This window comes from Salvelinus alpinus, chromosome 31, assembly GCF_045679555.1.
Source record: "Salvelinus alpinus chromosome 31, SLU_Salpinus.1, whole genome shotgun sequence".
In the NCBI taxonomy this organism is placed as follows: Eukaryota; Metazoa; Chordata; class Actinopteri; order Salmoniformes; family Salmonidae; genus Salvelinus; species Salvelinus alpinus.
The window spans coordinates 18,808,019-18,832,606 of NC_092116.1; the positions used below are offsets into that span (position 1 = coordinate 18,808,019).

Here is a 24,588-nt window from a genome sequence, read left to right on the forward strand (position 1 = left end):
GTTAACCCACTGTTCCTAGGCCATCATTGAAAATAAGAATTTGTTCTCAACTGACTTGGCTAGTTAAATAAAGGTAATTTAAAAAAAATCTATATATATTTGAAGCAATTAACAAATAAGGATGAGAAGATAATCATGAGTGCATTGAGTGAATTGGTGATCTGCATGTGAATGAATGACTGGAGAGATACATTACAGAAAGTGGGAATGAAAGAGAAGAGTGGAATGAGGGAGCAAAAGAGAGATAACCAACTCCAAGTCCCCTCCCCCCTCCCCTCCCCCCTCTCTCTTTCTCTCTATCTCTCTCTCTCAGCCAGGTCGGTACCTTTGGATCCGCGGCGTCCTGTCGTGACGTGACAGTGTTTATTTGGAAACAAACTTGGACATCAAGTCAAAACAAAACCTAACTGAACGAATTGTATAAACACTCCATTTTCTGGAGCGCATGAGTGAGTGGAGGAGAGGGGGAACGAAGGAGAAGAGGAGGAGTGGTGGAGAGGAGGAGAGGAGGAATGCAGAAGTGGAGGCTGTGTATTTTCACCGTGACCCTCACACAGCTATCTAACAGGGACTTAAAAGGCTGCTAAAGTTTAAAACATACATGTGATGATGCAATGTTGCCAATCTTCCAAGGGTTGTCACGCTCAACCAAACGCACCTTTAAAGGAACGGCCCCACATCACCTCTAGTGTATTGATGCATTGAGATGGTCTTTGTTCAGCTATGTGTGACCTGTTGATATTTCTATGTTATTGCTTGTTTATTAGCTTTGCATGCAAACCTTTAACAGGCTTATAGTTTATCCAGCCAGGGCTTCTGTCTCACTGTGTGAGGACATGGCCAAAGGACTTACCCTGTCTGGTGGAAAGTTACTGGGACAAACTACAGAGGGAGGGAGAGTGATTAGAATTCAGAGTGAACAGCAGTAGCCCGGGCAACATGCAGAGTGACACTATAGTTCTATGACTATTTTATATGGCAACAGATAGAGCGGAAGACAGGGTTACATTGAGATCAGCAATACACTGTCTATTGAGGTAATATCTATACCTGTTGCACATTTTACAGTGGCTTTACCGTATATGGCACACCCTTAGCATCATTCATCTCTCTCTCTTTCTCTCTCCCTCTCCCTCTCCCTCTCCCTCTCCCTCTCCCTCTCTCTCTCCCTCTCCCTCTCTCTCTCTCTCTCTCCCTCTCCCTCTCTCTCTCTCTCTCTCTCTCTCTCTCTCTCTCCCTCCCTCCCTCCCCCCTTATCTCTGTATGTGTGATGCAGTCGGCCGTCAGTGAAGTGGACCGTCGTCTCCAGGTAGGGCCAGCTCCTAGTCAATCATTAGCTCACCTAAGTAAGTCAGACTCTGTTTGCTGATCATAGAAGGAGGTAAAAATGCTCTTATTCTAAATTAAATGGACTCTTTATGGTGTTTGGACTGCATCCCAAACGATACCCTAGTCCCTACACAGTGCACTACTTTTTTACCAGAGCCCTATGGCATGTAGGGAATACATGAGGGTGCCATTTGAGACACAGACCATAACACATGGAAGCAAACAAGGGAGTGGCAGTTGGCAGTCAAGCAGTAGCTGAAGACTCTTCAACTCCAAACACCCCCAAGCAATGTTTCCCCGGAATTACATTGTTCTGTGCAGGAATAAAGCCCCTCCTCTTTCGTTTGTAAAATGTAAACTGAGTCCTTGGCCCTGCAGGTTCCTCCCCTTGTAAGGAGAAGAGCTATGGACCGTGCTTCTACACCTGCATTGCTTGCTGTTTGGGGTTTTAGGCTGGGTTTCTGTACAGCACTTCGAGATATTAGCTGATGTACGAAGGGCTATATAAAATAAACTTGATTTGATATTTTTGTTTAAATTGGTAGTTTCATTGATCTGAAGTAATCACAGCGGTGTCCGAAATGACACCATATTCCCTACATAGTGCACTACTTTTGTACAGAGTCTGGTCAACACTAGTGCACTATCTATGAAATAGAATAGGTTCTGTATCGGCCAAACTGCAGTCATTATAGTTAGTGTATTACATCCAAAATGTCTACAACTGAGATAAGAGGACTCCACTCAAACCACACCGCGATTGGCTCAGAGTCTCATTGTGACATCAGATACACTCAGCTGGGCGACCAATCAGATATCGGATGCCAGATGGAGAAAAGAAAAACGGATATAAATACTTACATCATCCACTGTGAATCTTCGACCCCTCAGCTATTTATTTCACGTCTGCCAGCACTGGCATCATAATTCCACTACGCTCAGTCAGGATAAGAATAGCACTGTTGTAACATAAACATGTGGCACAGAAAGCAACAAGGGAGGGTAACATGTTACAAGCCAATGACAAAGGCAGTGCTACTTGACACAGGATTCATTTCCATAGAGAGGTTATGAACCTAAGCTATGGACAGTTTTATAATAGTTTACACAGTGACTTTATGAGGTGAGACTCAAGGCAGGCAATACGCTCGACCTCATCTTTACTAGATGCTGTTCTTCCACTAACCTCATTGCAACTCCCCTCCAAGTCTCCGACCACTACCTTGTATCCTTTTCCCTCTCGCTCTCATCCAACACTTCCCACACTGCCCCTACTCGGATGGTATCGCGCCGTCCCAACCTTCGCTCTCTCTCCCCCGCTACCCTCTCCTCTTCCATCCTATCATCTCTTCCCTCTGCTCAAACCTTCTCCAACCTATCTCCTGATTCTGCCTCCTCAACCCTCCTCTCCTCCCTTTCTGCATCCTTTGACTCTCTATGTCCCCTATCCTCCAGGCCGGCTCGGTCCTCCCCTCCCGCTCCGTGGCTCGACGACTCATTGCGAGCTCACAGAACAGGGCTCCGGGCAGCCGAGCGGAAATGGAGGAAAACTCGCCTCCCTGCGGACCTGGCATCCTTTCACTCCCTCCTCTCTACATTTTCCTCTTCTGTCTCTGCTGCTAAAGCCACTTTCTACCACTCTAAATTCCAAGCATCTGCCTCTAACCCTAGGAAGCTCTTTGCCACCTTCTCCTCCCTCCTGAATCCTCCTCCCCCTCCCCCCCCCCTCCTCCCTCTCTGCAGATGACTTCGTCAACCATTTTGAAAAGAAGGTCGACGACATCCGATCCTCGTTTGCTAAGTCAAACGACACCGCTGGTTCTGCTCACACTGCCCTACCCTGTGCTCTGACCTCTTTCTCCCCTCTCTCTCCAGATGAAATCTCGCGTCTTGTGACGGCCGGCCGCCCAACAACCTGCCCGCTTGACCCTATCCCCTCCTCTCTTCTCCAGACCATTTCCGGAGACCTTCTCCCTTACCTCACCTCGCTCATCAACTCATCCCTGACCGCTGGCTACGTCCCTTCCGTCTTCAAGAGAGCGAGAGTTGCACCCCTTCTGAAAAAACCTACACTCGATCCCTCCGATGTCAACAACTACAGACCAGTATCCCTTCTTTCTTTTCTCTCCAAAACTCTTGAACGTGCCGTCCTTGGCCAGCTCTCCCGCTATCTCTCTCAGAATGACCTTCTTGATCCAAATCAGTCAGGTTTCAAGACTAGTCATTCAACTGAGACTGCTCTTCTCTGTATCACGGAGGCGCTCCGCACTGCTAAAGCTAACTCTCTCTCCTCTGCTCTCATCCTTCTAGACCTATCGGCTGCCTTCGATACTGTGAACCATCAGATCCTCCTCTCCACCCTCTCCGAGTTGGGCATCTCCGGCGCGGCCCACGCTTGGATTGCGTCCTACCTGACAGGTCGCTCCTACCAGGTGGCGTGGCGAGAATCTGTCTCCTCACCACGTGCTCTCACCACTGGTGTCCCCCAGGGCTCTGTTCTAGGCCCTCTCCTATTCTCGCTATACACCAAGTCACTTGGCTCTGTCATAACCTCACATGGTCTCTCCTATCATTGCTATGCAGACGACACACAACTAATCTTCTCCTTTCCCCCTTCTGATGACCAGGTGGCGAATCGCATCTCTGCATGTCTGGCAGACATATCAGTGTGGATGACGGATCACCACCTCAAGCTGAACCTCGGCAAGACGGAGCTGCTCTTCCTCCCGGGGAAGGACTGCCCGTTCCATGATCTCGCCATCACGGTTGACAACTCCATTGTGTCCTCCTCCCAGAGCGCTAAGAACCTTGGCGTGATCCTGGACAACACCCTGTCGTTCTCAACTAACATCAAGGCGGTGGCCCGTTCCTGTAGGTTCATGCTCTACAACATCCGCAGAGTACGACCCTGCCTCACACAGGAAGCGGCGCAGGTCCTAATCCAGGCACTTGTCATCTCCCGTCTGGATTACTGCAACTCGCTGTTGGCTGGGCTCCCTGCCTGTGCCATTAAACCCCTACAACTCATCCAGAACGCCGCAGCCCGTCTGGTGTTCAACCTTCCCAAGTTCTCTCACGTCACCCCGCTCCTCCGCTCTCTCCACTGGCTTCCAGTTGAAGCTCGCATCCGCTACAAGACCATGGTGCTTGCCTACGGAGCTGTGAGGGGAACGGCACCTCAGTACCTCCAGGCTCTGATCAGGCCCTACACCCAAACAAGGGCACTGCGTTCATCCACCTCTGGCCTGCTCGCCTCCCTACCACTGAGGAAGTACAGTTCCCGCTCAGCCCAGTCAAAACTGTTCGCTGCTCTGGCCCCCCAATGGTGGAACAAACTCCCTCACGACGCCAGGACAGCGGAGTCAATCACCACCTTCCGGAGACACCTGAAACCCCACCTCTTTAAGGAATACCTAGGATAGGATAAAGTAATCCTTCTCACCCCCCCCCCCCCCCCTTAAAAGATTTAGATGCACTATTGTAAAGTGGCTGTTCCACTGGATGTCATAAGGTGAATGCACCAATTTGTAGGTCGCTCTGGATAAGAGCGTCTGCTAAATGACTTAAATGTAATGATGTAAATGTGTGTGCGCGCGTGCGCGCGCGCGTGCGTGTGCGCGTGTGTGTGCGCGTGTGTGTGTGTGCGCGTGTGCGTGTGTGTGTGTGTGCGTGTGTGTGTGTGTGTGTTCTTGTCTCAAATGGCACCCTATTCCCTTCATTCTGTAGTGCACTACTTTTGACCAGGACTCTGTTTTAAAGTAGTGCACTATATAAGGAATAGAGAGATGTCCCAACTAAGCAACTTCAACCTGCTGCCTTACAATACATCTGCTGTTTATACCCAACACCACTGCATGACTGATAAGGAGCGGTAGAGATACTCTTAATGATCGGCTATGAAAAGCCAACTGACATTTACTCCTGAGGTGCTGACTTGCTGCACCCTCGACAACTACTGTGATTATTATTATTTGACCCTGCTGGTCATTTATTAACATTTGAACATCTTGGCCATGTTCTGTTATACTCTCCACCCGGCACAGCCAGAAGAGGACCGGCCACCCCTCATAGCCTGGTTCCTCTCTAGGTTTCTTCCTAGGTTTTGGCCTTTCTAGGGAGTTTTTCCTAGCCACCGTGCTTCTACACCTGCATTGCTTGCTGTTTGGGGTTTTAGGCTGGGTTTCTGTACAGCACTTTGAAATATCAGCTGATGTAAGAAGGGCTATATGAATAAATTTGATATGAAATTTTTTATTTGATAAGGGCCTTTTCATGTATCTACACAGTATACCAAATGCAGTATACTAAATGGGGGGACTAATACTATTCAATGATCAACAAATTATCAACATTTGAATCATAGTCAGTAATTCAAATACGAAACCAGTCAGATCAAGTCTGGGCCTGTGTGTCGAACAAGTGTTTACTCTTCTCACCTGCTGCTCTTCCTCTCCACGCCTCCTCCTCCTCCTCCTCCTTCAGACCTCAAGATGTTCCCAACTTCCCACACATCCAGGCTCTTGTGGGTTTTGGCAGGGGCCGGGATAAGGGGGCCTGGGGGACAAGCCGGTTGACGTCGCCCTCGGCTGGTTCTTGTGTCCAGCAGGTTGAGGACATGATGTCCCTTTCCTTCCCTTCCCTCCCGTTCCCTCTTTCTTCCCATTTAGGAGTCCCCAACTCTCTCTCCCCTCTTCTTGTATCCTCACCGCTCTTCCTTTGTGGCTCGTTAGTAGCCATTCTACACCTGTTGTATTCAGTGCATGTGACCAATACAATTGTGTTTTATTTTTTAAGCAACCAGCAAACCAAATAACTATTTGCTAAAACTAAGTACATATTCCTTGAACTGTTTCCTAGAACTATGATGTCAAAGATCAATATCGTACATGCTTTTTCTCTCTTGTCGCTTTTCGCTTATTATTTACAACATAGCTCAAATTCCTCTGTACTCAGAGCTCCATTTAAATGATGAAGCTGTGGTGGCGGCAACACTAATGTGATGTCTGTTGTATGAACTCTATTTATGGTGCATGAACATACTCTAACAAACATGTCTAGAATGTGGAGGCTCGGCTGAATCCAGAGCTTGGGACTCCAAGGTTCTAGCTGAAAAAAAGATGATTCTGAGATAATTGCCTTTACATTTCCAAACCCTCATTGATTTAAATGGTGTCAGCAATTTTCATCTAATATTATTTTGAACTTAACATGAATTGGGGTATTTAGAGTACTATATAGGTAGAGAACATTCAACAGAACAAGACTAAATGTCAATAACTACATGTTGATAAAAATGCAGATAGAACCGTTTAGTCTCAAACTCTCATGATGTCGTCATAGTCACAGTAATGGTGAAAACAGGTGCCCATCCTTGAGAAGCAAGCAGAATGTCTTCTTGGTTTGGACATTAACACATTTTGAAAGGTAATCTAGACTCCTCTCTATTTCAAAACAGCTTGATGTTAGGATCTGTTATGGATGAATTTGATCATCTACCCAGATACATAAGTAATGGAACATTTTCATATTAGAGAGAGTAGATGTGTACTGTACAATGGTCATACTGTGAATGTTGTCTTTGGCCAAAGTGTCATATTTGAATCATCTAGAATACATACTCTGCACGATACGATATACTTTATTGTCCATTAAATGAAAATTCCTTTTGTGAAGTCGGCATACAAATACACAAAACAATACACTATAATACCTGTTAGCATAGTCCTGCCCTGCTCTTTCCTGTCCTGTTCTGTCCTGTTCTGTCCTGTCCTGTTCTGTCCTGTTCTGTCCTGCCCTGTTCTGTCCTGTTCTGTCCCATCCTGTCCTGTTCTGTCCTGTTCTGTTCTGTCCTGTCCTGTTCTGTCCTGTCCTGTTCTGTCCCGTCCCGTTCTGTCCCATCCTGTTCTGTCCCATCCTGTCCTGTTCTGTCCTGTTCTGTCCCGTCCCGTTCTGTCCCGTCCTGTTCTGTCCTGTCCTGTTCTGTTCTGTCCTGTTCTGTCCCGTCCCGTTCTGTCCCATCCTGTTCTGTCCCATCCTGTCCTGTTCTGTCCCGTCCTGTTCTGTCCCGTCCTGTTCTGTCCTGTCCTGTTCTGTTCTGTCCTGTCCTGTTCTGTCCCGTCCCGTCCCGTTCTGTCCCATCCTGTCCTGTTCTGTCCTGTCCTGTTCTGTCCCATCCTGTCCTGTTCTGTCCTGTTCTGTCCTGCCCTGTTCTGTCCTGTTCTGTCCCATCCTGTCCTGTTCTGTCCTGTTCTGTCCCGTCCCGTCCTGTTCTGTCCCGTCCCGTTCTGTCCTGTCCTGTTCTGTCCCATCCTGTCCTGTCCTGTCCTGTTCTGTCCTGTCCTGTTCTGTCCCATCCTGTCCTGTCCCGTTCTGTCCTGTCCTGTTCTGTCCCATCCTGTCCCATCCTGTCCTGTCCTGTCCTGTCCTGTTCTGTCCTGTTCTGTCCCGTCCCGTTCTGTCCCATCCTGTCCTGTCCCATCCTGTCCTGTCCTGTCCTGTCCTGTTCTGTCCCGTCCCGTCCTGTTCTGTCCCGTCCCGTTCTGTCCCATCCTGTTCTGTCCCATCCTGTCCTGTTCTGTCCCGTCCCGTCCTGTTCTGTCCCGTCCCGTTCTGTCCCATCCTGTTCTGTCCCATCCTGTCCTGTCCTGTTCCGTCCTGTCCTGTTCTGTCCCATCCTGTCCTGTTCTGTCCCGTCCTGTTCTGTCCTGTCCTGTTCTGTCCCATCCTGTCCTGTTCTGTCCCGACCCGTTCTGTCCCGTCCTGTTCTGTCCCGTCCTGTCCCATCCTGTCCTGTCCTTCCCCATTCTGTCCTGTTCTGCCCCGTCCTGTCCCGTCCTGTTCTGTCCCATCCTGTCCTGTTCTTTCCTGTTCTGTCCCGCCCTGTCCTGTTCTGTCCCATCCTGTCCCACCTTGTCCTGTTCTGTCCCGTCCTATCCTGTTCTGTCCTGTCCTGTTCTGTCCCGCCTGTTCTGTCCTGTTCTGTCCCGTCCTGTTCTGTCCCGTCCTGTCCTGTTCTGTCCTGTCCTGTTCTGTTCTGTCCTTTTCTGTCCCGTCCTGTTCTGTCCTGTTCTGTCCCGTCCTGTTCTGTCCCGTCCTGTCCTGTTCTGTCCTGTCCTGTTCTGTTCTGTTCTGTCCTGTTCTGTCCCCCCCTGTCCTGTTCTGTCCTGTTCCCCCCTGTCCTGTCCTGTTCTGTCCCGTCCTGTTCTGTCCCGTCCTGTTCTGTCCTGTCCTGTTCTGTTCTGTCCCGTCCTGTCCTGTTCTGTCCTGTTCTGTCCCGTCCTGTTCTGTCCTGTTCTGTTCTGTCCCGTCCTGTCCCGTCCTGTCCTGTTCTGTCCCGTCCTGTTCTGTCCTGTTCTGTTCTGTCCCGTCCTGTCCCGTCCTGTTCTGTTCTGTCCCGTCCTGTTCTGTCCCGTTCTGTCCCGCCCTGTTCTGTTCCGTCCTGTCCTGTTTTGTCCCGTCCTGTTCTGTCCCGTCCTGTTCTGTCCTGTCCCGCCCTGTTCTGTTCCGTCCTGTCCTGTTCTGTTCCGTCCTCCCTGTTCTGTCCCGTCCTGTTCTGTCCTGTTCTGTCCTGTCCTGTTCTGTTCCGTCCTGTCCTGTTCTGTCCCGTCCTGTTCTGTCCTGTCCTGTTCTGTCCCGTCCTGTTCTGTTCCGTCCTCCCTGTTCTGTCCTGTCCTGTTCTGTCCTGTTCTGTTCCGTCCTGTCCTGTTCTGTCCCGTCCTGTTCTGTCCCGTCCTGTTCTGTTCCGTCCTGTCCTGTTCTGTCCCGTCCTGGTCTGTCCTGTCCCGTCCTGTTCTGTTCCGTCCTGTCCTGTTCTGTCCCGTCCTGTTTTGTCCCGTCCTGTTCTGTCCTGTCCCGTCCTGTTCTGTCTTGTCCTGCCTGCTCCATAGTGTCTTTGTTTTCCTCGTAGGTCTACTCTGTGGGTTATCACCCTATGGAGAGGTCCCAACTAAGCATCGTCAACCTGCTGTCTTACAATACATCTACTGTACAAACCTAACACCACTGCATGACTGATAAGGGCCTTTTTATGTATCTACACAGTATACCAAATGCAGTATACTAAATGGGGGGACTAATAATTTCAATGATCAACAAATTATCAACATTTTAATCAAAGTCAGTAATTCAAATACGAAACCAGTCAGATCAAGTCTGGGCCTGTGTGTCTATCAAGTGTTTACTCTTCTCACTCGCTTCTCCTCATCCCCCCCTCCTCCTCCTACTCCCCCTCCTCCTCCTCCTCCTTCAGACCTCAAGATGTTCCCAACTTCCCACACATCCAGGCTCTTGTGGGTTTTGGCAGGGGCCGGGATAAGGGGGCCTGGGGGACAAGCCGGTTGACGTCGCCCTCGGCTGGTTCTTGTGTCCAGCAGGTTGAGGACATGATGTCCCTTTCCTTCCCTCCCCTCCCGTTCCCTCTTTCTTCCCATTTAGGAGTCCCCAACTCTCTCTCCCCTCTTCTTGTATCCTCGCCGCTCTTCCTTTGTGGCATGGGAACAAATAGAACAGAAAACAAGAACTAGACAACCATTCCATATAGGATCCTACCAGCCACCACAAATACATGTTGATGATAAAAACCAACCAGCAAACCAAATAACAATTTACTAAAACTAAATACCTATTCCTTGAAATGTTTCCCAGAGCTATGATATCAAAGATCAATATCATACATGCTTTTTCTCTCTTGTTGCTTTTTGCTTATTATTTACAAATTCCTCTGTACTCAGAGCTCCATTTAGATGAAGCTGCTGTGGGGGCGAAACTAATGTGATGTCTGTTGTATAAACTCTGTTTATGGTGCATCAACATACTCTAACAAACATGTCTAGAATATGGAGGCTTGGCTGATGTCGTCATAGTCACAGTAAGGTGAAAACAGGTGCCCATCCTTGAGAAGCAAGCAGAATGTCTTGTTGGTTTGAACATTAACACATTTTGAAAGGTAATCTAGACTCTTGTCTATTTCAAAACAGCTTGATGTTAGGATCTGTTATGGATGAATTTGATCATCTACCCAGATACATAAGTAATGGAACATTTTCATATTAGAGAGAGTAGATGTGTACTGTACAATGGTCATACTGTGAATGTTGTCTTTGGCCAAAGTGTCATATTTGAATCATCTAGAATACATACTCTGCACGATACGATATACTTTATTGTCCATTAAATGAAAATTCCTTTTGTGAAGTCGGCATACAAATACACAAAACAATACACTATAATACCTGTTAGCATAGTCCTGCCCTGCTCTTTCCTGTCCTGTTCTGTCCTGTGGTGTCCCGTCCCGCTCCATTGTGTCTATGTTCTCCTCCGTCTGTTTGTCTACTCTGTGGGTTGGCACCCTATGGTTGGCATGGGTCAGGACTGGTTTGTGTAATCATATGGATGTAATTATAGAGGTGGTCAATGCTTAGTCAGAGTTAGTGTGTCTGGGTACAGCAGCCCACAGCAGCCGTGGTCTGGGCACCAGGTCTGTTGTTTCAAACCAGCTCTTTGGTGGCTGATCTGCTGACTGCTGGCATCATAGTATCCCTGGGGAAGGAAAGAAGACAAGGAAAAAGGAAACGAGGGAAAGGAAGACAGTTGAAAGAATAGCAGAATAACATTCTGTCATTTGCTGTTATTCTGAACAAGAATAGCCTATACACAGTGCATTTGGAAAGTATTCAGACCCCTTGACTTTTTCCACATTTTGTTACGTTACAGCCTTATTCTAAAATGGATTCAATATTTTTTTCCCTCATCCATCTACACACAATACCCCATAATGACAAAGAAAAAACTGTTTATTTATTTAAAACAAAAAACAGAAATATCACATTTAGATAAGTATTCAGACCCTTTACTCAGTACATAGTTGAAGCACCTTTGGCAGTAATTACAGCATCGAGTCATCTTGGGTATGACGCTACACGCTTGGCACACCTGTATTTGGAGAGTTACTCCCATTCTTCTCTACAGATCCTCTCAAGCTCTGTCAGGTTGGATGGGGAGCATTGCTGCACAGCTATTTTCAGGTCTCTCCAGAGATGTTCGATAGGGTTTAAGTCCAAGCTTTAGCAGGGCCACTCAAGCACATTCAGAGACTTGTCCCAAAGCCACTCCTGCGTTGTCTTGGCTGTGGGCTCAGGGTCATTGTCATGTTGGAAGGTGAACCTTTGCCCCAGTCTGAGGTCCAGAGCACTCTAAAGCAGGTTTTCATCAAGGATCTCTCTTTACTTTGCTCCATTCATCTTTCCTCGATCCTGACTAGTCTCCCAGGCCCTCCTGCTGAAAAACATCCCCACAGCATGATGTTGCCACCACCATGCTTCAAAGTAGGGATGGTGCCAAGTTTCCTCCAGACGTGACGCTTGGCATTCAGGCCAAAGAGTTTAATCTTGGTTTCATCAGACCAGATAATCTTGTTTCTCATGGTCTGAGAGTCTTCAGGTGCCTTTTGGCAAACTCCAAGCGGGTTATCATGTGCCTTACTGAGAAGTCGCTTTCGTCTGGCCACTCTACCCTAAAGGCCTGATTGGTAGAGTGCAGAGATGGTTGTGTTCTGGAAGGTTCTCCCATCTCCACAGAGGAACTCTGGAGCTCTGTCAGAGTGACCATTGGGTTCTTGGTGGTTCCAAACTTCTTCCATTTTCTTCTTGGGGACCTTCAATGCTACAGAAATGTTTTGGTACCCTTCCTCAGTGCCGTGCCTCAACACAATCCTGTCCCGGAGCTCTACGGACAATTCCTTCGACCTCATGGTTTGGTTTTTGCTCTGAGATGCACTGTCAACTGTGGGACCTTATATAGACAGGTTTGTGCCTTTCCAAATCATGTCCAACCAATTGAATTTACCACAGGTGGACTCCAATCAAGTTGTAGAAACATCTCAAGGATGATCAATGGAAACAGGATGCACCTGAGCTCAATTTCGAGTCTCATCGCAAATGGTTTGAATAATTATGTAAATACGTTATTTCTGTTTTTTAATTTTAATAAATGTGGAAAAAATCTAAAAAACAGTTTTTGCTTTGTCATTATGGGGTATTGTGTGTAGATTGATGAGAAAAATGTTTTATTTAATCCATTTTAGAATAAGGCTGTAACTTAACAAAATGTAGAAAAAGGGAAGGTGTCTGAATACTTTCCGAATACACTCTATGATTTATGTAGGATTTATGTACACTACCGGTCAAAAGTTTTAGAACACCTAGTCATTCAAGGGTTTTTCTTTATTTTTACTATTTTCTACATTGTAGAATAATAGTGAAGACATCAAAACTATGAAATAACACATATGGAATCATATAGTAACCAAAAAAGTGTTAAACAAATCAAATATATTTTATATTTGAGATTCTTCAAATAGCCACCCTTTTCCTTGATGACAGCTTTGCACACCCTTGGCATTCTCTCAAACAGCTTCATGAGGTAGTCACTTGGAATGCATTTCAATTAACAGGTGTGCCTTCTTAAAAGTTATTTGGTGGAATTTCTTTCCTTCTTAATGTGTTTGAGCCAATCAGTTGTGTTGTGACATGGTAGGGTTGGTATACAGAAGATAGCCCTATTTGGTAAAAGACCAAGTCCATATTGTAGCAAGAACAGCTCAAATAAGCAAAGAGAAACGATAGTCCATCATTACTTTAAGACATGAAGGTCAGTACGGAAAATTTCAAGAACTTTGAAAGTTTCAAGTGCAGTCGCAAAAACCATCAAGCGCTATGATGAAGCTGGCTCTCATGAGGACCGCCACAGGAATGGAAGACCTCAGAAATTGCAGCCCAAATAAATGCTTCACGGAGTTCAAATAACAGACACATCTCAACATCAACTGTTCAGAGGAGACTGCGTGAATCAGGCCTTCATGGTAGAATTGCTGCAAAGAAACCACTACTAAAGGACACCAATAAGAAGAAGAGACTTACTTGGGCCAAGAAACACGAGCAATGGACATTAGACCGGTGGAAATCTGTCCTTTGGTCTGGAGTCCAAATTTGAGATTTTTGGTTCCAACCGCCGTGTCTTTGTGTTACACGGTGTGGGTGAACGGATGATCTCCGCATGTGTATTTCCCACCGTAAAGCATGGAGGAGGAGGTGTTATGGTGTGGGGGTGCTTTGCTGGTGACACTGTCTGTGATTTATTTAGAATTCAAGGCCCACTTAACCAGCATGGCTACCACACCATTCTGCAGCAATACGCCATCCCATCTGGTTTAGGCTTAGTGGGACTATCATTTGTTTTTCAACAGGACAATGACCCAACACACCTTCAGGCTGTGTAAGGGCTATTTGACCAATAAGGAGAGTGATGGAGTGCTGCATCAGATGACCTGGCCTCCACAATCCCCCGACCTTGTCCAAATTGAGATGGTTTGGGATGGGTCAGACCGCAGAGTGAAGGAAAAGCAGCCAGCAAGTGCTTAGCACATGTGGGAACTCCTTCAAGACTGTTGGAAAAGCATTCCAGGTAAAGCTGGTTGAGAGAATGCCAAGAGTGTGCAAAGCTGTCATCAAGGCAAGGGTGGCTATTTGAGGAATCTCAAATATAAAGTATATTTTGATTTGTTTAACACTTTATTGGTTACTACATGATTCCTTATGTGTTATTTCATAGTTTTGATGTCTTCACTATTATTCTACGATGTAGAAAATAGTAAAAATAAAGAAAAACCCTTGAATGAATAGGTGTTTTAAAACTTTTGAGTTGTGTATAAGCTGTTGTGACCAGTTGAAACCAGTTGTGTTCTGTTTTGCTCTGTTCCATTCTGTCTCCTCAGTCCAGATGGGGAATCAGAGTCTAGAGGGAGTGCACTCTTAGAGAAGAAGGTTCCAAAAGGGTTCTGCAGTTGTCCCCATAGGAGAACCCTTTTTGGTTCCAGGTGAACTCTTTTCGATCCAGGTATAACTATTTTGGGTTCCATGTAGAACCTTCTGTGGTGAGGGTTCTACATGGAACCCAAAAAGGTTATTCCTTGAATCAAAAGGGGTTCTTCAAAGGGTTCACCTATGGGGACAGCCGAATAACCCTTTTTGGTTGAAATAATTGGTTCTGATATGTCTCTGTCTGCCTCTTTGTGCCAGACGGGGTCAGGGTCCTGTGGGGGGATTGAGAAGGGGAGTAGGGCAGATGTTTTCGGGTCATAAGGGGTTGAGTGCCAAATAATGGGTAAATAAGGGCTCCTTGCATGCGTATAAATCACAAGAAGTCTTGGCTTCATAATCGACTTACCAAACTGGCCAATGCCTTCTAATTGTTTGTCCATTTCCTCTCTATCTTCCTCTCTCGCCCTCTCATCTTCAGCTCGTGTCCTCTTTTAGCTTTCTTGGCTTTCTCTTATTCAGCCTCATTCTGTTTGTGTGTAAGTCACATGAGAAGTGGCAGTCAAAGAATGCCCCTTTCCATCTCTCTTTCCCTTTTTGTCTCTGTAAACTCTTTCTGTTTTTCCATTTCCCTTCATTCTCTCCCCCCCACACACGTTGTCCTGCCTAGTCTTATTTTATAACAGAGCTACCTGACATAGGAGCCTGGCAGGTAGCCTAGTGTTTAGAGCGTTGGGCCAGTAACCGAAAGGTTGCTGGATCGAATCCCTGAGCTGACAAGGTAAAGATCTGTCCTTCTGCCCCTGAGCAAGGCAGTTAACCCACTGTTCCCCGGTCGCCGAAGACGTGGATGTCGATTATGGCAGTCCCCCGCACCTCTCTGATTCATAGGGGTTGGATTAAATGCAGAAGACACATTTCAGTTGTACAACTGACTAGGCATCCCAATGGACTTTTCTTATGTGCAGTATTCCTTCGTCATACAACAGCCTCTCTGTTTTTCTCGCTCTCTTTCAGCTTGTTTTCAGCTTGTTTTCCTCTTGAGGAAAGAATCTATATTTATCCCCTTCTAGTGCTAGTAAGGGTGTTTATCTGGAAAGTTAGGTAACAATTACCACAAAGCTGCTCGGTGGCAACAAAAGATTATGAGCTTAAACTGATCTTGTTCTACTACTACACGAAAGCAGCAACTCACTCCAGTCCAGTCCAGCCCCAGACATCAGGTTTTCCATCTGTATGTCTTACGGTCACTCACAGGGCTCACTGTGACCTCTCATCTGAGCTGGCTGCCTGTGTCTAACACAACTAATGAAAGCTATCTCCTCTCTTTATCCCTCCTCTCTATCTATCAGTATCTTCCTCTCCCTATGCTTCTGACAGCCTTGCAAAAACTTAATGTCAGTTATTTACAGATTTAACAGACCAGTGATTCTGCTTACGTATCACAGTTATTAAAGTGAATCATTCCTATTGAGTTTACCGGATGTACAGTTTTTGTGCTTAATCAAGGGATTCTTCATTGCTTTCCATTATGTAACTCTGGGTTAAGTTGGGTTAGGGCTTTGATACATGTGAACTTCTCAGTTGTCTGCCTTCTTCATTAACTGTTGGCCAGTATTGAATTACCAGAACCCAGATCATTAAGACTTCATAGGCTACTTGACCAATGACTACTTGATCAATAAGAGAAAAACATGTCTAATTTCCCAAAAGTTTTATTGCTTATTTGTATTGTTTTGACTTATGTGATTATACAAAAAATATACAAAATATCATGTGAAAGAAATTGTTGCTTAATAAAAGAAATTAAATAAAGAATGGAAAATAACTTGAGAAACTGACTACTGTATGATGTTTCCATGGGCAACACATGAAACAGAAGCAAGAGTTACAACTATGACATGGCAGTTTTGAGATTAAAGAACTACAATGACTATGATTGATATGGCACATTGGATTGATTTGAACATATCAAAAGTAGACAATATGCTTCAAACACAAGAGGGAAAGCTCCTGGCAGATAGGAAGTAAAAAAAAAAAAAAAAAGTTGTGTAGTAAGTGATTGGCAGTCCTGGTGCTGGTATGTCATCAGTAGTACTGAGCGAATAACCAAAATGTTGGTTCTTTTTTGTTTTTTTAAACAACTTATTGAACGACGTCGGTTAAATGATTTGAATTCCATTTAGTTTGGGTTTTTTCTGTGAGCTCAATGTGCAGTTTCTGTAGAGATAAATCAGATCAAGCCTGAACTGTGCGATGTAATAGGGAGTTGTAGTTTTTAACAGGCCAATATTATACATAGTTTAGCGCAGAAAACGTCTTAATTAATTACAATGACCATAATCCATTGCGTGCCTGCTTAAACTTGTCCGGTCTGTGCGGAGCAAGACACGAAGACTGGGAGACAGAGAAGAGAACGTGCGTGCTATCGAGAGGGATAGAAAGCAGTTGCTTCGCGAGCCTGAAAATACATGATCTAAGTATGATAGTTGGTATTCAGCAGTCATAAAAGTATGCCTTCTTTACTTTGAAGAACTACTCAAATAGTGATTTTGTCAGACAGCAGCTCTACAGAGATGATGACTTGGAATGAAATAATAAAGTCATCAATAAAACAAATGTAATATACATAACAACTGAAATATTTTATTAAGTGAATAAATGATAGTTAATAAGTGATAAGCAGTAATGGACTACCATCATGGGACTTCTATTCATTGTTTGATTCTGTGTTGTTACAGCATTCAACACACATAACGTATAGTGTATTATATAATCGAATGCAAAATCAAAAAACGTCATCATTTTTTATAATCGAACCGAAACTGAACCGACCTGAAAAAGCACTAATGGCTCAGCACTAGTTGTCATGAACATAGGCTGTGGCATTGCAGGGCAGTCCTCTCTACTTCTTCTCTCTCTCCATCTCACAATCCACCATCATCCTGCAAAAATAAAACAGAAACAATTATGCATGTGTTCATAATCCCTTCTTAAAAAGGCAACCTCAGATTCAGGGTTTTGTGGTTTCTGGAAGAAGAGTCATTCAGATCTTGTTATCATCGTTAATGTTTGATATTTTATACATCACTGATTTGACACAGTGATTCAACACGAGTCAATGGATATGAATATATATGCAAGTGTCCGAAATGGCATCCTATTCCCTAGGGCGCCATAGACTCTGGTCAAAAATAGTGCACTATATAAGGAATAGGGTGCCATTTGGGATGCAGGGCGAGGGAGGTGAGTGAATAAAGGTACACAACACGATCACGTACAGGGCCTGCTCTTACTGTATGTTCACTCAGCAACTACATCTCAGCTTAATCTTGAACCACCCATTGATTTATTCATTTTAGCCTGTATTTCCATCAAATTAGGCTTATTTTTTATCTTTATTTAACTAGGCAACTCAGTTAAGAACACATTCTTATTTACAATGAAAGCCTAGGAACAGTGGGTTAACTGCCTTGTTCAGAGGCAGAATGACAGATTTTTACCTTGTCAGCTCTGGGATTTGATCTAGCAACCTTTCATTTACTGGCCCAACGCTCTAACCACTAGGCTACCTGTGTTGGGTCATCAGATGCTACTCAGGTAATAGTAACCTTTCATGTATGCTTGTTAGAGTGGTTTCTGTGTAATGTTTTCACATGACCCTTACCCAACTATTCAGACATGTTGTGCTATACTGTAAATGTTACATTTCTTATAAATGGCATTATTTTACTTCAGAACAAAAACTCAACACTCCTCTACTCAACTGTCAAATGTTACAGCAGCATTATTACTTCTGCAGAAACACTGGGTCAGCCATATAATATAATGACTTCTAATGAATCAACAATCATTTCAAATCAATTGATAATCAGATGAATTTGTTGAATTACCTCCTTGTCATCACGGCAGTCCCCACAGAAACAGCCAATGCAGCCGTTGACCACCTGGACGCCACAGTGATACATTACATTTTTTATTTTTTATTTCACCTTTATTTAACCAGGTAGGCTAGTTGAGAACAAGTTCTCATTTACAACTGCGACCTGGCCAAGATAAAGCAAAGCAGTGATGCACAAACAACAACACAGAGTTACACATGGAATAAACAAACATACAGTCAATAATAGAGTCGGAAAAAAGTCTATATACAGTGTGTGCAAATCAGGTAGAATACCGGAGGTAAGGCAATAAATAGGCCATAGTGGCAAAATAATTACAATATAACAGTTAAACACTGGAGTGATAGATGTGCAGAAGGTGAGTGTACGAGTAGAGATGCTGGGGTGCAAAGGAGCAAAAATTACATGCATCATTATGACAGTATGTCTATGCCCCAAAATGCACCTTATTCCCTTTATAGTGCACTACTTGTGACCAGGGCCCATAGAGTTCTGGTCAAAAGTAGTGCACTAGTATATAGGGAATAGGGTACCATTTGGGACATAGCCTATGTGTTCTATTCAATTCTCTGACCTGGATGCCACAGAGGATGAGTTGCAGGCCCCCCAGTCCCAGCGTGATGGAGAAGAGGACCAGGTGCCACAGGGCCGCATTGGCAGGGATCACACACAGGTCCCACAGGGAGTGGTCAAACAGGTAACTGCTGTTCCCACTATAGAGGAGGGGGAAGGGGGAGAGGGGGATGGGGGGAGGGAGGAAGAAAGGAGTGAAAAGGGACAGGGATGGATGAGAGTGGTTTAGGGATAAGAGGGAAGAGAGGGAGAGTAGAGAGGAAATGCAAAGGAAGGTTAGAGCAATGATGTAGTCCAATGTGTTTTACATAGATACATTATGAACAGAGGGGAGAAAGTAAAGTATTGAGGGAAAGTAAAGATTAAGAGGCAGGTTCAGTGAAGAGAGGAGAAGTTGAAAAGATGGCCAGAGAAGAGAGATATTATTCAGTAAGTAGCAAAAGGGAGGACAGGTTAATTAAAACAATGCAGACATCTGTCATTATCATGTATTCAGTAATCAGCTGTCAAACGTGATTCCCTTCAACCACAGCATTATCTTTGACTCTGACTGCCCGTGCATGTACACCACAGAAACGCGAAACATCCTTCTGTTTATTATTTCCACCATAAACGTGTTGCAACTCTGTCATGATGCCATTTAGCTGTTTGATATGTTATTAACTATGTGACCTGACCAGGACAAACGACGGGCCTGGGCCTGGTTTAGTTGAGGTGGTCAAGAAACATTCAGAGCCCTAGTGCTCCCTGACTGACTCTGTTAGACCACTCCCTGTGAGACCTGTGTGTGACCCCTGTCAATGTGGCCCTGTGGCACCTTGGCCTCTTCTCCATCACGCTGGGTGAGGGCAAGATAGCGCCGACAGATAGGGCAGCTCTGCTTCTAGCTCCTAAGCAACTTTGCAGTATTTTGTTTTGTGTGTGTTATTTCTTACATTATTAGCCCAGCAAATGTTGTGTTTTTAAATCTTGCCAGAAATAACTTTTGGATATCAAAGCGGCGGTAACTCACAAGCATTAAGACCGGGAATATGACTTTCCTGATATGGATCCTTTGTTCGTACCCTCCAGGGCAATTGAACTGATTCCAGAGGCTGATCCAAAACATGCCGGCGGAGAAGAAGTATTCGGAGTGGACTTCTAGTCTGACTCAGGAGGCGCGCACATCATCCCCCGCTTCCGAGTATATTACTCACTTATGTTCAGTCTCTGGATAATAAAGTAGAAAAGCTCAGGGCGAGAATCTCCTTCCTGAGAGACATCAGGGATTGTATCATACTCTGTTTCACGGAAATATGGCTTTCCTGGGATATACTGTCTTTGTCCATACAGCCAGCTGGGTTCTCAGTACATTGCGCAGACACGAATAAAGAACTCTCCGGGAATAAGCAAGGTGGATGTGTATGTTTCATGATTAACTACTCATGGTGTGATTGTGATAACATACAGGAACTCATGTCCTTTTGTTCACCCGATCTAGAATACCTCACAATCAAATGCCGACCGTATTACCTAACAAGAGAATTCTCTTCGGTTATAGTCACAGCTGTGTATACTCCCCCTCAAGCCGATACCACGACGGCCCTCAAAGAACTTCACTGGACTGTATGCAAACTGGAAACCACATATCCTGAGGATGCATTTATTGTAGCTGGGGATTTTAACAAAGCAAATTTGAGGAAAACGCTACCGAAGTTCTACCAAGACCTTGACTGTAGCATTCACTCTACAAAAACATTAGACCACTGCTACTCAGATTTTTCCTCCCTCCCTCGGCAAATCTGACCACGACTCCATTTTGATCCTCCCTAGCTATAGGCAGAAACTCAAACAGGAAATTCTTCTTCTTCTGTGGGTTTTATGGCGGCTATATCCCAAAAAGATGTATTGCCGCCACCAACTGGACGGGTTGAAACCAAAACAAGGTGAAAAGAAAATCCAATGTGGGGCATTCGAAAGACGTGGCTTCATGGTTCCCACCACAATTGCAACATGCCACATTTTCATCACTTTTATAGCACATAATATGATCTTTTCCACAACTTGGACATCTCGGCTCCTCCCTTCTGCAAACACTTGAAACATGTCCAAAAGCTTTACAATGATCTCACTGCATTGGTCTTGGGGTAAATGCTCTGTCACTCAGTGGCGGATGTAGGTATAGGCGACACCAAAACTGTGGGTCAATTAACCTTGTCGGAGTGGGCGCCCTGATTGTAGTTTGTGAGCTAGGCAGGCTACTGCCTGGGAAGGTCTTCCACTCAGAAGTACGAGATGGGGAGGTGGGAGGGGGTAGGTTGACTTCAGGTCTCCCTACTGGAAGCCCGAGGTAGAGGGAGCGGGGGAATCTATCAAAAAGCGCACCTCTAACTTTGTACAGTACTAATGCAATTAGTAAAATCAGTCACACTACGAAATGCTACCAAATTAACCACAATTCATTCATAATACTGTGAATATATAGTTTCACAGACATATTGTTGCTATTTTTTGGGGGTTTGTGTGAAATCGTAAAGAATAATATAAACCGGTCTGCACACCACCAAGGTGAATTGGTTTAGTCTTGACTCTTGGTTGACAGTGTTGGGGGATGGATAATGTACTGATTCTTGATTGCCAAATCAACACAAATTGGTTTCTATTTGTCTTTGTTACTTCTTTTTGATATTTATGAGTCTTATTTTTGTATATAGTTTTATATTTATTTAGTTTTAAATGTTATGATTATTTATTTGTGTTGTTCCAAATGTCTGAATAAAAATGACAGTTAGTGCAGAATGGTGCTTTTATGGGGGGTTGGCGGGGCTGAAAGGGGGGTTCGCCCAGGGAGCCATACAGGCTAGAGCCGTCACTGCTGTCACCCACAATAACATCTGCTAAACATGTGTATGTGACCAATACAATTTGATTTGATTTTGATCTGGGTTGAGGGTTGAGGTGTCTGCTACTTACCCACTAGTCTATTCTGCCATCAACTGGCTGTTGTCAATATTGCAGTTAATACCCACTTTAAGAGAGGGATGGAGGGAGGGAGAGAGCGATAGAAAGAGAGAGCGACTCACCCTGGTAGGTCCTCAAAGGGGTATTCCCATTTTCCACTAGCAACCTGACATTTAGGTCCAATGGCCAGTCCCGCTGAAGAGACACTGGTGCAGTAGATCGCTCCGACCAAACCAAAAGCAGCCGAGAAGACAGAGTTCAGCATCTGTTGGAGACACACACACATACTTAATATCCTCCTTTTCTACCTCTCCTTCACTCACATCAATTTCCTGAGTTTCACTTTTTTTTCTTCTTCCGAGCTGCTCCACACTGATAACCTTATGCGTAACCCTAACCTTAAATTAAGACCAAAAAGCAATCCCAACAAATCATGAAATTTGACAATATAGCCAATTTGACTTTGTGGCTGTGCTATCTATTGGAAACCCTACTCACTCTGCAACGGTTTCCGCAGCAACCATTTCCGCAGCAACCCTTACCCCCGGCCCTGATAGCCGAACAGCTGGGGCACAGCATCTGAAAAGAACACAGACAGACAGAATAACTTGAACTCTACTAAGCTGTATATCATCATCATACTTCAACTATCACAACATGCACTAAAACACAGAGAAAATATTGCTGTGAAAAAAAACGCTTGATTGTATGGGTAGTTCTTGAGCTCTTTGCTCACGTTCCAGTATGTGTGTGAGTGCGTGCACGTGTGCATGTCGTGAATGCGTGTGCATATTTGTGTTTGTGAATGTAGTGCACGCGAGTCCTCTTATCTTCTACGCAAATATTTGTCAATCCTGTATCCATTTTCCTTCTCTCGTTCCAAAGGGCAAGAACTGACTGGGATGGATGGGACTGGGAGTAAGAGGGAGGGCTAACATACAGTACAGAACAGCAGTGGGTTGGCTTGAACCACTAGAGCTGTTCACATTTCCTCCAGGTAATAATGAATACACTGTTAATAAAGACACACCCTGTTATCGGCCCCGAAACGTCCTTATCATCACATCATCACTATTATATCACAGGGTACATAAAACAGATTGCATAGTTTCCACTGACAAGGCTATCAAAGTGGATATTCTGATAGCTGCAACATGGTAGTATCCTGACCAAAGATTTGTTGGCCATGGCATATCAAAAGTGATGATGGAAACTGACTATCTATCTGTTTCCCACTACTGGCATGTACTTCCCTTTGCCGAACTGGTGCAAGTGTGGCTCTGTTCAGTGTAGTGTTTGAGAGAGGTATGCTTTTGATATCACAATGAATGCATCCTGGGAGTGGAGGACAAATAGAGTGGGGAAGTACAATAGGTTCCCCACTGTAATTAGTCAACCATTAATCAGTTACTCTCCATTGGTGATAATACAGTAGAAACGGGAACCTCTTCCTCCTTTTCTGCCATAATCTTTCATCTTTATTCATACCAAATCCTTCCAGAATTGTACTTCTATTACTGAATATAAACATTCTGGAAATGCCTTGATCCAGCCAAAGATGTATACATTATTACACAGGTGTTTCCATGTCTTTTACAAGGGAGACCTGTCCCAAGACGACAGCTATAGCCCTGTCGTCTTTGTACACTCTCAGAAAAAAGGGTTCCAAACGTGTTCGTCGGCTGTCCCAATGTGAGAACCCATTGAAGAACCCTTTTGGATTCCAGGTCAAACCCTTTTGGGTCCCATGTAGAACGAACCCTCTGTAGAACCTTTTTTTCTCCATGAGCGTACAGGTGAATGAGTATTACAAGGTGTCCATCTATGCTCAGTCAATATACTCACGAATATTCCCCCTCCGATGAGGCCACCCATGAGCCAGACCTGCAGGGAGACATGACTGCTGTCCTGCTGCTTTCCGTCGGGGAAGAACAGGAGGATGTTGGAGATGATGCAGGCGAACGCCGAGGGCAACAGGATCAGGCCCACCAGACGAGAACACTTCCCCGTGCAACACATACTGTCTTTACTCCGTCACCAGATAGCTCAGTGATACTGCAGGTAGGGTATGACAGAGACAGTGGAAAGTAGACCCAGACTGAAGAAGAGATGGTAGATAGAAAAGAGGAGGGGAAAAGACTTCACGATCAAGACAGACTGACACACACAGCAGGAGGAAGAAGGGAAGAAGAGGCTGAGATGACGGGGCTGTTGTTGGTCTCAGGAGCCACTGTGTCCAGTATATTCCACTGTGCTGGACAATAAATCGTCTCTTTCTCTTCAGCCCTTCAGTTCTTGGTGTAGACCACTGGAAGCGGAACACAGGTCCCTTGCCGGCCTGTGGAATGGAACTAAACAGAACAGAACTAAATCAGGAGTCAATTCTAGAATTGCCCTTTGATACCTGCACATGTGTGTACTCTGGCTGTTGGTATCAGTGACATTTATGGTTTGTTAACACAGAGAGGGGGGTTGGTGGACTGGCCGGGGGATTCTGTCTCTCCCTCACTGAACGGAGGCTGATCAATCTCACAGGGATGTGTAGGGGAAAGCACAAGCACACTAACGACGACACAGAGGAGAAGATAGCAAAATTCACATTAAAATACTAGAATCCAACTAACTTAATCTGCCTGACAGGTTACATCATCAATGGAAACTAGTCACCTTTAGAATTTTCATTTTATGGTTGTTGTATCAATTGACGTGTTTGATTAGTGTTCTCAGTGATGTGGCTTTATTACTGAGTGTCATAGTGCAGGGTATTAATAACACCGACCATTTCTCACATGTTGAGACTCTTTCTACTTACATCCAGCTGTGGTCTGGACCAGGGAGCTCTCCTTTAGCTGGAAAGGCTGTCTTGAGTGTGGCCCCTATATGGGATATCCAATACACTGACCTTCTCTGACATTCACTGTATATTACAGTGATGTTACAGTGAATGACAGTGGACATCAGACAGGTGTGAGTGCAGGCATGTTAAAATCCCAAACAGTACAGGATGAATACGGTGGTGAAGCCGTGGGACA

The 24,588-nt window shown here is 45.0% G+C and overlaps 1 protein-coding gene across 1 annotated transcript; it reads right to left on the minus strand.

The window, feature by feature from the left end:
- Positions 1-15,840: 15,840 nt before the first annotated feature.
- tm4sf5 (transmembrane 4 L six family member 5) lies at positions 15,841-23,929 on the minus strand. Its single transcript, XM_071378004.1, has 6 exons — positions 23,402-23,929; positions 22,055-22,135; positions 21,679-21,821; positions 18,618-18,756; positions 18,035-18,088; positions 15,841-17,086 (listed from the first exon to the last, which is right to left on the minus strand). The coding sequence occupies exons 1-6, from the start codon at positions 23,573-23,575 to the stop codon at positions 17,069-17,071; spliced, it is 609 nt and encodes a 202-aa protein (XP_071234105.1). The 5' UTR covers positions 23,576-23,929; the 3' UTR covers positions 15,841-17,068.
- Positions 23,930-24,588: the final 659 nt, after the last annotated feature.

Bases quoted from the DNA above. Each gene is read 5' to 3' on its own strand.
- tm4sf5 (XM_071378004.1), bottom strand. From the start codon at position 23,575: ATGTGTTGCACGGGGAAGTGTTCTCGTCTGGTGGGCCTGATCCTGTTG. The intron at 22,136-23,401 runs GTGAGTATATTG...TGTTCTTTTCAG, and splicing joins TCATCGGAGGGGGAATATTC to ATGCTGTGCCCCAGCTGTTC. The intron at 18,757-21,678 runs GTGAGTCGCTCT...CCTCCTCTATAG, and splicing joins CCCTTTGAGGACCTACCAGG to TGGGAACAGCAGTTACCTGT.